The sequence below is a fragment of the Puntigrus tetrazona genome, chromosome 19 (genome assembly GCF_018831695.1).
Source record: "Puntigrus tetrazona isolate hp1 chromosome 19, ASM1883169v1, whole genome shotgun sequence".
In the NCBI taxonomy this organism is placed as follows: Eukaryota; Metazoa; Chordata; class Actinopteri; order Cypriniformes; family Cyprinidae; genus Puntigrus; species Puntigrus tetrazona.
Genome location: NC_056717.1, coordinates 14,653,492 through 14,670,670, shown reverse-complemented (window position 1 = coordinate 14,670,670; position 17,179 = coordinate 14,653,492). Strand labels below are relative to the sequence as shown.

General features: G+C 36.0%; 1 protein-coding gene across 1 annotated transcript in view; it reads left to right on the top strand.

Annotated features, from left to right (window-relative positions):
* The window catches only part of angpt1 (angiopoietin 1), a 48,273-nt gene extending 32,878 nt beyond the window's left edge, over window positions 1-15,395 (top strand). The window contains exons 7-9 of the mRNA XM_043218115.1: window positions 948-1,114; window positions 9,435-9,565; window positions 13,014-15,395. Of these exons, the coding sequence (XP_043074050.1) occupies window positions 948-1,114; window positions 9,435-9,565; window positions 13,014-13,177 (462 nt within the window). The 3' untranslated portion in view covers window positions 13,178-15,395. The remainder of the gene's footprint in view (window positions 1-947; window positions 1,115-9,434; window positions 9,566-13,013) is intronic.
* Window positions 15,396-17,179: the final 1,784 nt, after the last annotated feature.

The window sequence follows — 17,179 nt, the reverse complement described above, 5'->3', positions numbered from 1 at the left end:
CATTAATTCCAAAAATAAAATAATAAAGACAAAAATGTATTTATTTAATTCAAAGGTTTCTCACTGGGTCAGTGTTGCTCATTTGCCTTTACATCTTTTGTAATTATATACATTTCTTATTTACACACAGAACACAATTTGTACCATGCAGGGTTAAAATAATACATGATGGTATGCGTATATGTTAAAATCCATCCAACATTCATGATTTCCATTGCCCTCATTGGAAATGTTCTCATTTGCTAGAAGCAGGGTGGAATGCATGGAAAGGTACACTAATTACACATGTTGCTCATTAAAGATTTGTATTCGTAGTTGGATATGGTTCTGTTATGCTGTACCGTAATTATTACTGTCGCTAGCACCTGCACTGCATTATGACATGTTTCAGAAGCCTTTCTGCAGCTGTTTAGAGCTGAATGGATCGATTACAGAAATGGAAACTCATCCAAAATATCTTTTGGAAGCCAAAACTTGACTGTTAAATGATTTTTTTTTTTTTTTTTTGGTCATGTGTGTTTGCGTCCATAGAAATGACACGAGACAACATACTGCTTCTAATCTCAAATCATGTCATGCACTGCATGTTTAATCAAATACTATATACACAGTTCTGCATTTCTCATTGGAAAAAACTGTATAATGGTATTGTAAATGCCATGTCATAATGTAGAGTGTTTTCTCAGTATTTCCAGATATGATGCAGCCATTAAACATTTAGGCCCAGAAACGGACCATTGGTTATTGATACTTTCGTGTGTCAAGATTTTATGAAAATCTGTAATTATTATCTCAAGAAAATGATGAATTGCGGAATTCCATCCCTGTGCTGAATATATTAGGCTTGAAATATCTTGGACAGGATTTTCTTTCCCACTGCCTTATCCAAGGCCTCCCGTGACCCAAGTCAATACTTAAACTGACCCAGAGTCCACTCTCTTTTCTAGGGCTTTGGGAGCGTGTCGGCCGAACACTGGCTGGGAAATGAGTTTGTGCACATTCTGACCAATCAGAAGCAGCATGCCCTCCGTGTGGAGCTGACCGACTGGGACGGACACCAGGCCTTCTCTCAGTATGACAGTTTCCACATCGACAGTGAAAAACACAATTACAGGTACTTTCTGCCTTTTAAAGTTATGGTTGCTCATTATTTTAATGCATTACGCTGGAAAAAAATATATGGCTCAACAGCTCGTTAATCACTGATTCAAAAAGTTCAGAAAGTTACAAAGGTTTATGTAAAAGACCTGTTGTTTTAGGTTTTTATATACTGAACCGTTCTGACTTTTGGGTTCAGTGATATTTTTAAATGTTTTTCGAATAAGCATTTTATGCTTACAAAGGCTGCGTTTTTTTTTTTGTTGTTTTTTTTAATACAGCAAAAAAATAATATTATGAAATGTTATTAAAATTTAAAATAGCTGATTTTTATTGAAACATATTTTAAATTACAATTTATTCCAGTGATGGCAAAGCTGAATTTACAGCAGCCATTACTCCAATGTCATATAACCCTTCAGAAATAAATCAATAGTAGAAGAAATAAAGAAACAAAACAATTATAGTTATACATTTTTATATATGACATGTATATGAGCAATTATGTTATATTTAGTTTGTGAGAACATCACTGGTAAGATCAGAGTGTTGTTATGATAAGTTGCTGTGTTCATTCATAGTTTTACTCTCACCGGGCTCTTTAAATTCTTTTATGGATGAAACTATGGGGAGGAATCAAGCTATTTGTTTTAATTCCATCTGGGGTTGAATTAGGGTTGTGTCACGTGAAACGCTTCCCCTTGTTTTAGTCTTGTTAACCACTTATATGTCTTATTTTAAAATGCGAAAACAAAAGTCAAACACAGTGATTCTTCATTGCACTTGTGTCTCTTGCACAGGCAGGTGAACACTTACGAGCTCTCGACTTGAAAATATGTGGATCTTAGCAGGGCCGTGGTCCGTGGTGTCCTGCACACTTGGCTGGCCTATAGTGGCCTGTGCTGGTAAAGAGTTTCAGGAATCTAATCAGCATTCTCATCTCTAAAAATAGATTTGTTCTCTCAAACGGTTATGCTATGGTAATCACACACTGCCTCTTGAGAATACTGGCCGAAACAAACTCTTTCTTGGGTCCAGCACAAAGCGTGCAAAAGGTCGCCACCTCTGGAAATTCAGATTAGACCTTCAGATTACGACCTGACCACCCTTTTTAGTTTGTGTATATAAAAAGCACTACATGTAGATGTAGTATGCAGATAGGCCTGTCTAGTATGTTTGTTTTTCAAATCCTAGCTGCATCAGCAAAATATTTTTTAAGACATTTTATGCTATTCCAGTGTAGATTGTGCTCGCTAGTGCTAGTTTAATCATTTGTAGTCTATAGAAAAGATAGGATATAAGGTTATAGAAATTTCATCATTTACTCACCCTCATGTTTTACATAACCTGTGTGTTCCACAAAAGAAAAAAAAATTCATACAGCTCTGGAATGACATGAGGTACAGCAAAACTGATAATATTTTTTATGTTTGGGTGAAATTTCCCTTTAAGAACTTTAAGTAACAGCAGCATTTCAGAATTCAGTTATACTATACGTATGCACACACACATAGTCTGTGGCACATAAAAAGCACTTAAAAATTCCACAAGCGTGTACATGAATCTACAGTGGATAATTTAGAACTTAACATATTACGATGCATAAGCATTTCTATTTGTCAGAACCAACGCAGAGACTTTCCAGTCAGAACATATTTGTCTGACTGCCAGCCACTTGCGTTCGCTTAAATTTAAAGCTAGTTTACAAAAGAGTTGGTATTAGAACAGCAGTAATTGCACACAGAAATAATGGAGCATAATCCCATAACCTAAATCATGAAAAGGACTAACTGTCAAGTTTATTACTTTTTTTCAATACTAATGATTTCCAAACTACATACAGGGTAAAGGTTGAAGTGAGCAAATAGCACTTGGCTGAATGTATACCATGCCAGAACAATAAATTTCAAATAATGACCATCTCCTTTTTTTCTTAACATAACCAAGTTTCTGCAAAGGTCCGAGGCAATAATTTTGGGTGTATGAGGGGAGTCAGAAGTGTGATCCAACAAATCACTCAGCATTATTAGACAGCAGTATTACAAATGCATATTAGTTTTGACACTTTAATAATTTGAATAGTAAATCTCTAATGTTGCATTTAAACTGAGATCATTTTTATTCTTTAGTCAACGTCAGTAACTTGTTATATGTTATTCTGATAATATTCTTCATAGTAATTGTTTTAATAATACAACCTTTATTATTAATTCAGAATAAAACAACTTCAACCGAGGATGCTTAATTAATTAAAAGTAAAAATCTATTTCTATTTTGTTTTAAACCGCATTTTAAAACCGTAATAAAATGACACATTTTGCAGTTATATGTAGCATGTAATTGGAAAGGTTATTTTTCCATGCCAAAGTCTGATTTTCATCTTGTTTTAGTTATTAGATACCTGAATGATCAGAAAATATTTTGTGTGTGTGTATGTACGTGTTGTATTTTAAGTTGGTGTTTCTTGTGTGTATGTATTTTTAACCTTTGTGCTACAACATGGACTTAAGTCAAGAATATTTCAGCAAAAACATCAAGTATAGACTGAGATATATTCTAGTGTAAACACTAAAACAAGATGAAAATCAGACTTTGGCATGGAAAAAATAACCTTTCCAATTACATTTTTTTTCCAGGTCTTGTGCATTCTTTTGGCAAACCTCAAGTATAGTTATCTACCGCTATCACAAAGTAATGTTATATGCCTCGGTGGTGCTAACTGACCGCAGCTCTGCCCTATCTGGACTTTTTAGCTTATGCAATGGAAACTTCGGCTAGTTTCAGGAGCACTGAATAGGCAGACAATGACAGCAATTGTGAAAATGATCAATGCCCATGACACCACACTGACTTTAGACATGGGTGGACCACAGGGTCACTGTCTCAGTTTTGCAATTTAGTTTTGACTGCTGAACAATGGACAATATTTGATTTACAGGGGATTTTACAATAATTGGTTTACATCAGCTACAATGGAAGTGCATGTAAACTGCGGTGAATCCGGTAAAACAGTGATGACTGTGATATATCTGCAGTGACAACATTGGAAAATATCATACGTTATATATACATATATATGATAAGTGGTTTAAACTGTCAGACTGCTGCATCTTCGTGTATAAGTGCTATATAGTTTGGCTATTATGTAATTTTCTCCATTTTTGTAATACATGTAATAGAGAAAATTATGTATTTTAACCTGCATAACCAGAGAAAGAAAAATGAAGTCAGGCGAAAAGGAGAGAAAACTGAAAACTGCAATAGCCATTATACCATTTATGTCATGTCTAAAATTTCTTGACAATTTTGAGAGTGCCGTTGCAGATGCTGCTGATAAACACCAGCTCTTATTACAGTCATGTTTACACAACTTATGAATTTTGAAGCTCCTTTATTTCGTAGAGTGTAACAATCGGCTAAATGCATCTTGAGGGTAATTGCTTCAAAAGATCAATGTTGTGTTAATGTTAGCTTGGCACCTAAACAGCGCTCTACATCACAGTATTGAATCTGACCGTAAATTGCATTGCCAATCTCCAGCTGAGCAGAAGCATTTTATTCGGCTGTTTTAATAAGCCATGTAAGGAAGAGTTGGAAAATGATATCTTGCGCTAATTCAAAATGAATTATATGTCGATTTTACCATATTATGGACATTTTACAGCCATTTTTTTATTATTGTATGAGTGTTATGTGAGCTGAGATTTGGGGAGAGCCTAGTGTTTTGTTTCTAGGGTGAACCTACACAAGGAAAGCTATGGAGGGACCTGACAGTGCTGCAGCAACCTTGTTTTCCCATTGGGAAGGGGTCGTGCCGGGGGGTCATTCTTGTTCATATTCCTGGGCTGAATGCCACTGACCCAGCGCCAATGCCCACAGCACTGACAGACACCCAGACTCCGCCTGTGTTTACATGGCTGCTTTGTATATTGATTGAGTAGAGTGTGTATATCCCTGCTGAGAAGACCTGCTTAAATCAAGCAGTCCGGGGTGATTTGTGCCAGCAGAGCCCACAGCGAGGTGATTCACCAAGTAGGTCTTCATGGTTAAGCTACAGTGGGGAAACCAGCACTCCAGCATCCTGCATCCTGAACAAAACATATGCTGATGACCATTATGATCTTTTTTGCACGAGCGTGTTTGTGTGGGTAAAATATGCTTTAGGAGAAAGGATGAGGTACAATATAACTGAGGGGGTGAACTCACTGGAATTTATAAGTAAAAGACCTAATTCTCACGTTTTGAGTTGTCTTTGTTTTTTGCAGCATTAAATATTTTGTATGTTTTTGTTATATTTTTGTAGTAGTTTCAGATTAAATTCTCACTTAACCAGGTAAAAGTTGTATCTCGGCCAAATATTGTCCTATCCTAACAAACCCCATTCATCAATGGAAAGTTTATTTATTCAGCTTTACAGGGGCCAGTTGCATAACTAGCAGTTGCCAATGGTTAATCAGTCTTACTTTTCCAATACCAATAAGACCAATCTGCTTTTTTTTATAACTGAATTAAAAAAAAAACTTTTTAAGACTAGTCCAAACATGGTTCAACTGGCCCAAATGTAAAAAAATAAAATAAAATTTGAACCAAAAAAGTGAACCATTATGACTGGTTTTGTGATCCAGGGTCAAATTTGATCTTTTAAATAGTGACTTTCATTTCGTAAAGTATACCATACCTGAAATGTTACTAATGTCACAATCCGGTATCAATAGTGACTGAGTATATGCAGCAGACACAAGTGACGTCAAACCGCAGGATATGCCTGGAAAGACTTAATTGGTGCTACAGTATATGTTTGTTTTTGAAAGCAGATGAAATGATCATGATTTAATATCTTTTCGTCCAGCCAAGTTTTAAATCCACAGATTTTGCGAAGATCTCCTCAGCTGTGTCTGGTGTGAATTTTGTATGGAGGTCTTGGCACACACACTCCTGGAGGCTGAAGCATAAAAAGTGCATACTATCAATATCACAGGGTTCTTCCAAAGTGCTGTCAGCAAAAGGGCGCATAGACAAATTTCAAAGGTCTCCTTTATTGACAGCCAGTTTTTATACATTATTTGCTCAATGTTATATCCAGATGAGGTCCAAAAGGAGTAACCGTGAATTATCAGTTTCACCTCCTAGATAAAAAAAAGAAATTTTAAGCTGTTTTTGGGCCAGCACAACGGCGCAGTAACTGTCATTTAGAGTATCTTTAAGGTGCCGTATACAATATTTCATGTTTCCAGAGACAGCTTAAATTCCACAGCAACATTACCGAATTAAAGAAATATTACCGCTGCAGGAGCGTAGCATGTTTCAGATGGGATGTGACAGATTAAAGGCACACGGCAGGAGCTAACCGTGGGTTCTTCTCAGGAGTGGGCCTCACGCTTATCACACTACACCAAGATGGGTTTTGACATGTCCCACAGCCGCAGAAAGGAAATGATATATAAGGCTTATATTTTCAGTCTCTGACGCTCTGGGACCCCTATGGCACGTGTGACTTATAGCACTCAGGTTTTTGCTTTTCTTCTGTATTAGCTTCCTGCCTCCTTTTAGTTTGTGTCGCAGAATAATAGTTTAGGTTCTGGAGCATGTTCATCTGATGAACATGATTTCAACTAGGAAAAACACATCCATACATCCTCTTTTACTCAGAATAAACATCACATATCCGGTGAGGAACATTACCAAACTGCCATCATTTCAGATTAGGAAAATAAAATGACCGGACACCAGAACACTTCCCTCGGGTGCTGTTGTGAAACACCAAATAAATCTCATTCCATTCTCAGTTTTCATCACAGCTTTTCCTAGTATGGCTTGGACTGATTCAGCAATAGTTCATTGAGGCTGGTGAGAAGGAGGATAAGGAACAATATCCTGTGTTGGCTATGCAGATGTTTGAGCTCAAAACTGATACAAAGGCCATAGCATGACATGACATTCGTGGTACGACAGTAACTGAATGCACAAGACTTTGCCTTTGGAGATGAGCGTGTGTTTGTGTTCACCTGGTTTTTATGTGAGAGGGACTTGAAACAGGGTTCTTCAACTTTGGAACAGTTTTGTAAAGCACTGTTTGATTCATATCTATCAATAGACTGTTCAAAGGTTTGGGCTCAGTAAGATTTTCTTTTATTTTTTGTAAAGAAATGAATACTTTTATTCAATAGAGATGCTTTAAATTGATCAAACATGACAGTAAGGACATTATATGTTTACCAACTATTTTTGTTTTAAGTAAAAGCTGTTATGTTTTATTTATCAAAGAATCCTGAATTCTCACTGTATACAAAAATATTAAGTTTGACTATTGTTTTTATTAGTACCTTTCATATAATGCTTCTTGGTTGCTGAATATTCAGCTCTGCCATTTCAGGAATAAACTGCATGTCAAAATAAAACCAACCTGGTCTAAAAATATGTACCTCTGCACTTTGTGTGCAGTGCCGTTTTATGTACCTGCACTTTTTGCTACAGTTTCAAAGAGAAATGTCTGAGTGGTGCTAAAACACAGGTTTAATATGCGACCCTGGCACATTTGTGTTATGTCAACATAGTTATACAAGTATTGCGGTTTTACTTCAGCTACATATTGCAATGGTTCAGAATTCAGATGTCCAGGGACAATCACTAAAAGTTAATGCTCTAATAATGCTGTAAATATGCCCTAAACCAAATCCAACCTAAACCTGTAGTGTTAACAAATGCAAAACTGATATCAAATAGCATTTGTTGATGCAACCATGCCATTTCATCTTACTTTTACACATTTAATATTCCTGTTAATGTGTTTTTGTTCAAATAAATGCAGCTGTAGTGAGAGGCTATTTACTATTATTATTATTACATTATTACATTACATTTTGAAAGATGTATGTTAATATTCGTTTATGTTGGCCAGTGTCAGTGTTTTAATGTAAATGTTAATGTAATGTATATTGAGTATTTAATATTATACTATTTAGTCACATTTTTATAATGTTTGTGTATTTTGGATGGGACAAATTTGAATAAATAATCTCTCTAGTCTTCTTTTTAATAAAAAAAATTTAAAAATAAAAATCCATTTAAATGAATAAAAAGATTTATTAAATACGGTGTCTGGCTAAGGATTATGAACTGGTGAACTTGAAAAGTGCAGTTAAATTATGTAGCAACATGTTTGTGCCTGCCGTTTAAGTTCTGAGGACATCCTTGAAGTTTATTTCCTCATAAAAACTGAAACTCGACCAGTTTGACATCTTACAGTATAGTAAATGAAGCATGCAGTCATTCTGAACGAGTTGCATTTGTGTCTTATAAAATGGCTGTTAAAACATAGTCTTTAGTGTCAGTGAAGAATAAAATACGTCGGTTTGGCATCAAGCGTATCCGGAAACCACAAACAAGCAGTTCATTTATCTTTGTTTAGAGACCGCAACAACACATTTCATCTTAATGAACATGATGTCACAGAAGAAAGTTTGCAACCGATATTTGATTTGGGTGGCTTTAAAATGATTAGACAGCTTGTTAAAAGAAAGTGTATGAGATGGATGATGTGTGGGGAACTAAAAATTGCATACAGAAAAAATCACTCAACAATAAGAACGACAATCACACACTTGGCCTCTAAAGCCTGCTGTTGCATCACTGGCCTCTTTGGACATCCCTAAAAGCATAACCAAAAATATATTTTCCAAGTTGCTTTCCAAGATTCATCTTAGAAGAGATTTATAAAGCTCACTCTCTACTGTCTGATCATATTTGTGGCGATGACTTTCATGAAATGATTTTGAGGGGCCGAACATGTTTCATTTGGTGTTCTTTTCATTGCTGGCATGCCTGTGCAGTATAGTATTTTGGCTTTGAGTATGACACTTTGGATAACGAAAAAAAAAACAGTCAGAGGGGTAATAACCCTCAGGTTAAGACTTTGGGCAGAACTTTGGTGCACAAATGAAGCAAGATGGGAAAATGCAAAGACCCTTCAAACACCAAACTCTGGGCATCAGTGCTGCATAAAATTAAGCATTTGAATCCAAGCCTGCATTAAGTGAGGGTTTTGAATTTTTGCGGTTGAAGTCCTCAAGTGTAGATGGCTGGAGTTGAATTACGCACTCTGTGTGGTTTCTACGTGTGTTTTGCTGTCTGGATTAAATGGCATGGGGTTTCCCGGCCAATACGATTAAAAACTGATGCTTACAGTAAAGAATGGGTCATGAGTGTGAAGGTAATCTGCATAAATCACTCAAGGATGTTTCTGGCAGTAATTTTTCTTTTCTAAGGCCTCCTTGTTTACAAAGCCTTTCTCTGTGCTCTTATTCCCTCTCTTCTTCCCTGTCCTCCCTCTGTCTCAGGTTGTTCCTGAAGAGCCACAGCGGGACGGCGGGCAGACAGAGCAGTCTGGCGATTCACGGCGCTGACTTCAGCACTAAAGACATGGACAATGACAACTGCACGTGCAAGTGTGCGCTGATGCTCAGCGGGGGTAAGCCAGAAAACTTTGTGTTTTAGCTCACTTCTGCTGAATAGCCTTTTAACCATCTATTCCAGCTGTACAAGCTTTTTCGTGTTCTTAGCCACGATGCTTAAGATGACACTACCACTGCGTTAGAGTACAATAAATGCTGTTTAATAATTCTAGTACAAATGGGGAAGGAGAATATTTTAATAATATTCTGGAAACATATGATCTTAACATTTCTGTTTCTCCATTGACTGTACTTAGCTGTCTGTTGCCAAATGATGAGAAGTCTTACCTAGAACAGATTTAAGATTAGATATATATATATATATATATATATATATATATATATATATATATATATATATATATATATATATAATAATATGGATTGACCATAGCAGAAACATTAGCAGGTTTTGAGCTCTATGACCAATATTTGTGTAGTTTTGAGGTTTGTATTTGGAGTCATGTTTGGAATTGTGGAATTTTTTTCTTCAAATAAATTTTGATGGTCCATTTTAGACATTATACTAACAATAAGGAACTTTATGTCAACAAGCTGTTTGTTTGATATCTTCTAACATTTTATTTTGATGGGTTCACAACATACAACATATTGGCTATTTATTTCACTAACACTAAACCTATCCTAACGGTCTACAATTAGAGTTACTGGACATACCTGAAATATCATTTTAATCAAAATATGAATCAAATATTAATCATTGATTTGATTAATAAGAGTCATTTTGATCCACTTAAAAACTGTAATTTTTTTACTGATCGTGATAAATGCTTTTCACTCTTAACATAGTATTTCTGTTTACATCAGCAAAGAATAGAACCAAACAACATGAATCATTCTTTTTAAAACATTCAAATAAACTACTTAAAGAGCTACTACAACGTTACGCTCTACATACACTCTTGTCCCATTGTGAATTAAGACTTTGTGAAGTGTGCAGACAGTAGGTTCCAGTCTAAACACTGTCTGTGTCTATGTACACAGCTAACTGCTGCGTATAGGACCACCTCATGCTTTCCTTTTGGCAAAAGAACTGCATAAAGCTTTGAGCAAGTAGTAATGAGGTCTTTGTGGACTTTCACATCCTGTGAGGAGTCTACCAGAATGGGCTGAACACCAAGTATCTGTAGGTCTATACAGGACTCCCACAGTCTCTCTTAGTGGATGCAAACCACAGACAACTTTTGCTTTTCATACAGGAAGCTCTCAGGTCTCAAATCACTGTGCATCATTTAATAAAGCAGACATCGAGAGAAATCCTGTCCACCCGTATCTGCCGTCACCTTCTCTGTCCTTGGTGGCCAAATGCTAAATGAGACCCTGACAGTGATTCATCTCTGAGATATTTAATATCAGGATGAGAATAAATGTGAGCCTTACAGTAGGATGACATGTATAAATCTGCTGTGTGTGCAAGGGGATTTGGGCAAAGCAATTAATAAAACAGACCAGTGTCGCACTGAAAGATTTTTAATGAAAGTTTTTCATGAAAAAACAGTGCGGAAATGTTGGAAATTGTCAGTCTTGAAGTAGAACCCTTTAAATTCTGTAGCGTAAGTGCTTTAATGAAAGACATATTGGTTCCAGCTCTGGTTTATATCATGAAATCAAACTTTTATCATTCTTCTGCCTCATTTTTTGTTATGCAGTGTGGTTAACAAGCTTATAAAACACATACCCTAGAGACAACTGAGGACCCCAGCCAGCTAATGGCCTGAGATGCAAAGGCATAGTAACAAGTAGAATCAGCATCCAATCCGTTCACTGTGTCAGTGAGAGCCGTGACATAGGGCAGCGTATTTGGCTCACAGACGGCTGTTAAAATGTCACACATCTCTCTGGCATTTGAGCCTGTGAAGTGAAGCTCAAGTACTTCATGGGAATTAGATGTGCCAGAACAGGCACTCTGTGGGCACATTTAGTGTATACGTGTCTAACTGAATGAACATGTCAGATTCATTTTATTTAATGTGCTAAAAAGTTGTACAGTGATTCAGGTTGGGTTAAGTACTTTATTAATGAGGACTGTTTTTGTTAACTTCAACTAACATTTCAAGTTGAAATAAAATTAAATAAAACTGACTAATAAAGTTGACAAAAGCACATAAAAAATTACTAAAACTATTATAATACTATATAAAATACTAATAATACTATAATTATAATAAAAACTGAAAATGTATCAATAAAAGATCATCTAAATAATACTTTGTGTTTTTTAAATTATACTAAAATAATGCCATAACGACATTTGGAAATAATCTGAGGATCCTAAAGCTTGATTATAACAATTGGCAATGATTTTTAACCAAAACACAGTATTCAAGTTTTAAATGTGCTTTATTGGTTCTCATGTGGTTCAAACCCATACAAATTTCCTTCTTTGCTACGTAAAAGAAGGTTCATGCTTCTTTCTTGCTTATATTTCTTGCTTATATAAGTGGGTGGGGATAAAGGTCTGTCGAGATTTTAAAAAGGCAAAAGACTAAAAAACATTATATTAGTTTTTGTGCCTATATTTTGAGCCCTGTAAAACAATATGATATAGCTAGGGAGCAGACTAAAAGTTAAGCTGTTGAACTAAAAATATAGTATTTTTTTGGCTTGGTCACTATTAACCTTCATTGTATCAGTTTTACTATAAATAACAAATTTTGTGTTCCTCTGAAAATCATACAGCTCTTAAAAGACAATATGATTAAATGATGACATGACTTTTTGGGAAACTGCTTTTTTTTTCTTTTTCTTTTTTTTTTAAGTTCAAGCCATTCTTTTCCGGTCAGGACATCTCTCAGTATAGGGCACACACTATTAAAAGTACATCTGTCAACACAGACTTTAACAACAAATAACACTTCCAAATCCACAGATGATGCTTCTCAAATAGATTTAAACAATTATGTTAAGCATATCCTCTTTACTCTATTACCTTCAGGTATATATATATCCACTTTCCCTAAATACCTTAAAGGTTACCATTCCATTCACTCCTTACCTATAGCACAGAGACCACATAGCACCTGCATACTGTTGGATCCAGCTTCAAAGCTGCCTGCATAGCCTGACAGATACACTACTAGACTCTTAGCAATAAAAATAGTTGCTAATCTGAATTAATGAACCAAAATAGTAACAAAAACAGGACCAAATAGTATCACACAAGCAGGCATCTAGTTTCAAAAACCTACTTTACACAAAGCTGAGGTCAGTGTATTCTTATGTTATGTTAGCTTTAGCCTTTGTTAGCTTTCTTTCAACTAAATGTGATCCTGAATATATATATATACACACACACACACCAGGATTACCAGTTGTTCTCAGTTGTAAATATTTTTGATATATATATATATAACTGTATTATCAGTTGTTCTCAGTTGTAAATATTTTTGATATATATCTAACTGTATTACCAGTTGTTCTGAATTGTAAATGTTTTTGTTTTAGGATGGTGGTACGATGCCTGTGGCCCATCCAACCTTAACGGGGTGTACTACAGACAAGGACAACATGTTGGAAAATTCAATGGAATCAAGTGGCACTATTTCAAAGGCCCCAGCTACTCTCTCCGATCCACTGTCATGATGGTTCGACCGGCCGACTTCTCGTAGTTCTCCTCAAATAGCCCAAAACATTTAGGTAAAGTGTTACTTTTTGGCCCATGACATTATCAAGTAACACTGTATAAGTGGTTAGCCGCTTGCCATGTGGATAATGCAGCATTCTTTTGAGATAACAGCTCTCCAGGAAACAGGAATCCTGTGAATAGAAGGCTGTCCTATCACCTTTGTGGGACTACATGGGAGACGGCATGCTCTTTGGGAATTTATGGCAGGAGCTGACTTGGCTGGGCTTTTATTTTTAAATATCAGAGGTATGAATTCAAGTGCCATTTACTTGTCACTCAGGACCTGTGGACTGCTGAGGCAGGCACATCACCTTTGATGGTAATAGACTGGGTCGCATTGCCTAGCATTTGCCCTGTGCTCGTCTGGCTTTCGAGTCTCCAAGTGAATTTAAAGCAGCTTGAATGTCCTTCAGTATCCTAAAAGGACCTATTAATGTTTAATACAAATGTGTTGCACAGTTATATTTGGGTTGTGATACTTCACATTTTTATGCTTTTTTATCCCAATATATTATTATTATTATTTTATTGTGTACATTATTCCTGTCAAAGTGAAGAAAACCATAGCATGCAGCATTAACGGTGAATTACAGTGCTATTTACAAGGGACATTTTCGGGCAAAGAACAGCACATCCACCCTCCAGCCTGATTGTATTGATTGTGCAAACTGCATATTATTATTGGCTTTGAACTTTGGTGACCTTTTAAACACATCATAACTTGGCATAAAATGTTGAAATGCATGCCAAAGATCACAGCTATTAAAGATAATATCATAAAAATATTGATCTAATATTAATCATTTGTTAGAAATGATGAAGTAAAGCCAATGGAACATATGGTACTGTTGCAGTATAATACATATAATGATGTTTTAATTGATTCAAACCATATTGCCTTATGAGGATTTTGTCATATTAGGATTGTTTTGCAGCTCTTGTCTAAAGCAGTGTTACTCTTATCGACAAGCTTGGATGAACTTATTTTAAATTTATCCTTAAACCTAAGACTATAGGTTTGCAAAAGTGTTTAGTAATTCTGAATGACTGTACTATTGAAAGGAAACGCTTTGATATATGGAATCAGATAAGTTTCATTTGTACATGAAGTTTATATATAAGCCACTTTTAACTGTTCTCAAGTATAAACATTTGTTAAAAGGACATCTTTGACTGTTACGCTAGGTTTTGCTGCTTTTATAGCATTGTGTGCTTTGTTGTTAACAAGCCAAGTGAAGTAAAAAGTTAAAACCGCATCTTTTCCATTCCATCCATTGTGTGAGCAAGCCATAAAGACTTTTGGTAAAAATAAGGTTCCGTTTGTTAACATTGTTAACATTAGCTGACATTCATAACATTCGGTTCTTCAGTTAATTAAAACTTAACAAAGAAAAATAACTCTGAGGCATTTTTGTCTTTGTTACTAATACATTATTTAAATCCAAAGTTGTATTTGTATCTTGTATCATATTAATTAACAGACCTGAGCCAACATGAACAATGAACAGTTGTATTTTTAATCGTTAACATTAACAAAGATTAACAGATATTGTAACAAGTGTATTGCTTATGGTGAAGTTAATGCATAAACCAATGTTAACTAATGGGACCTTATTAAGTGTTACTGTAAATGTACATAAATTCTGTTGGTACCAGCGTTTTGGTTTGTGGGTGCTTTTTGTAAGACTTTTTTAAGTTGGCAGGATTGTAAAGTCATGCTCACAAAAGTCATTGCATTCTCGCTAAAGTCATTCGAATACCATTAGAATTCCTATCTTTCATCAGAAAAGTCTGATAATGCTCTTCCAGTTGCTTTATGCAAGGCTAACTACTGTCTTCCATCACAACAGCATGGAGCATTTTACTGGAAAGTGGTACTTTTATTGTAAATCCATAAAATCTCTGGACAGCTGCAGAATGGCATGTTTCATATCACACTCCAAATACTGTAATTTTGTGTGTTTAAAATTGCTTTCCAGAGGAAAGCACTGCTTTACTTTTTTTTTTTATTAGCTCAGAACCATCAATATGTTCTGAATTAAAGAAGATGTAGCTAAAGTATCTTTAATGGTATTGACCTTGTTTGCCTGGTTCAGATTTCATTTGCCATGTTATTTAAACGCCTCATCCTTTGTAACAATGTTCATGATGTTAGTTCAAGAAAATTAATAAACAAACTTGATGCTCCAAGCTTAGCTGGATAAGCAATTTTGAGTCATTTATTACTGCCTTTGGAATCCAGTCTTTCTTTTTCTTTCACAGAGCTATTCAGCGTTTTCTGTTTGAGTCACGTCGCTCCATAGACAAAATATTTACACATGGCAAAAGTAAAAAATATAAAGGAGCTAAATTTTGAGACAGAATGAACCCTGAGCAAGCGAGCCACCTTTGTGTCCAGAGCGAGCAGACTGTTAGTTCTTCGCCACTCTGCCGTGACAGATTGCTGAGGTGTCAAACGATGCTGTCGGGGCCGCTAAATCCCCCCATAGCTGACATTCCTACACCCTAATTGAAGGGTTAAGCAAACGACGGGCGCTTGTAAACTGCCGCCCATCCTTCAACACCTGAGCTGACCCTCTACACCCTCCTGAATGCAGCCGCCATCAGATGGGCACAGACACAATGGAGGACCAACCGGGTGCCACAAAAAGGAGAGTCAAGACGCATTCAAAATGTGTGATGCATTCAACCCAGCACATAATCTAAAAGAAGAGGTGAGTTCTGGTTGCTTTGCATTACTGAGATACAGTTTAGCATATGTATTGATGACACATTGATACAGTCCATACCTTAAAATCTCCAGTGACCAGAAACGCTAGGTGAAGGCCGACTCGGATGTCTCTGCGGTCCACTGGTGTTTCTGAAGATGGATCATTTCCTGTTTGCACAGGCTGAATAGAGGGACAGGAACCCCAGAGGAGGACGAGCAATGGGCCTGATGCCAGATCAGACAAGAAAAGAGACGGTACCTGTAGAGTGAAAGGGAACATCACACAGCAGAGCATTAAAAAAATATTATTTCCAATAGCAACTGGAAATAAGGACACCTGAATAAAAAAAGTATGTATTACTCTAAAAGTATGTTTTTACATAGTCAAAGTTCCAGAAATAAACCAGATATAACCTTTTAATGAATAATGGGCCGCAGTTCAGCAATCTTTTCCCGCAAGCTAGATTGAGGAAAGCGAACAGAAAAATGGATATTCTGGAATTTCCTTGGCTCAGGACCACTTGAACTTATTCCCAGGGAGAGTTTAAAACATGTTGAAGCTGTGTATTGCTCCGTTTGCGGCTATGTTTTTTGAAATTCTTTCAATTTATTGAATTTATAGGATTTAAACAACTACAGGTTTCGGCATGTTCCATTCATTGTTTATTCAAATTAGGATTAATGCAGAAAAACTGTTGGGCTGGCCTTGCTGTTTAACAGATGTAAATATAGTTTAGACGGCGTCATCGCTTCATTCAGTTAAAAAAGCAGCACAAATGTAGCCGGTATGACTCTTGCACCATACGTTGTGTGAAGAACCGACTGAAATGTAATAAATTCAATGCAGACTTGTAAAAATGTGCTTGGGGCAAGAGTTTAGTTAAGTGGTATGACCACTTTCAGCAAGCTGTGCTAAAGGCGTGTTCAGATTTATTCAAAACAAATGAATGTAAATCTTACAATGTTTTTTGGGAGGGGGGGTTCACTGGTTGTCATACATTGTGGAAGTTCAGAAGTGAAATGTTCTACATCACGTTTAAAACTAACATATTGTGCCACCTACACTAAATCTGATTGTTAGCCTTAACTATAGTAAAAATATAATAAAACCACATTTGCTGAAGTAAAGGTGCCATGATAGCTTACTTATAAAGCCGTGCTGAACCAGGTGAGCTACCAAGCAAGTTCACAACACCAGAAAGATATTTTTAGGTGATGGCATGGTAATATTGTGAATGGTACCATGCATTTGAATCCTTATTAATTGTTAATCTG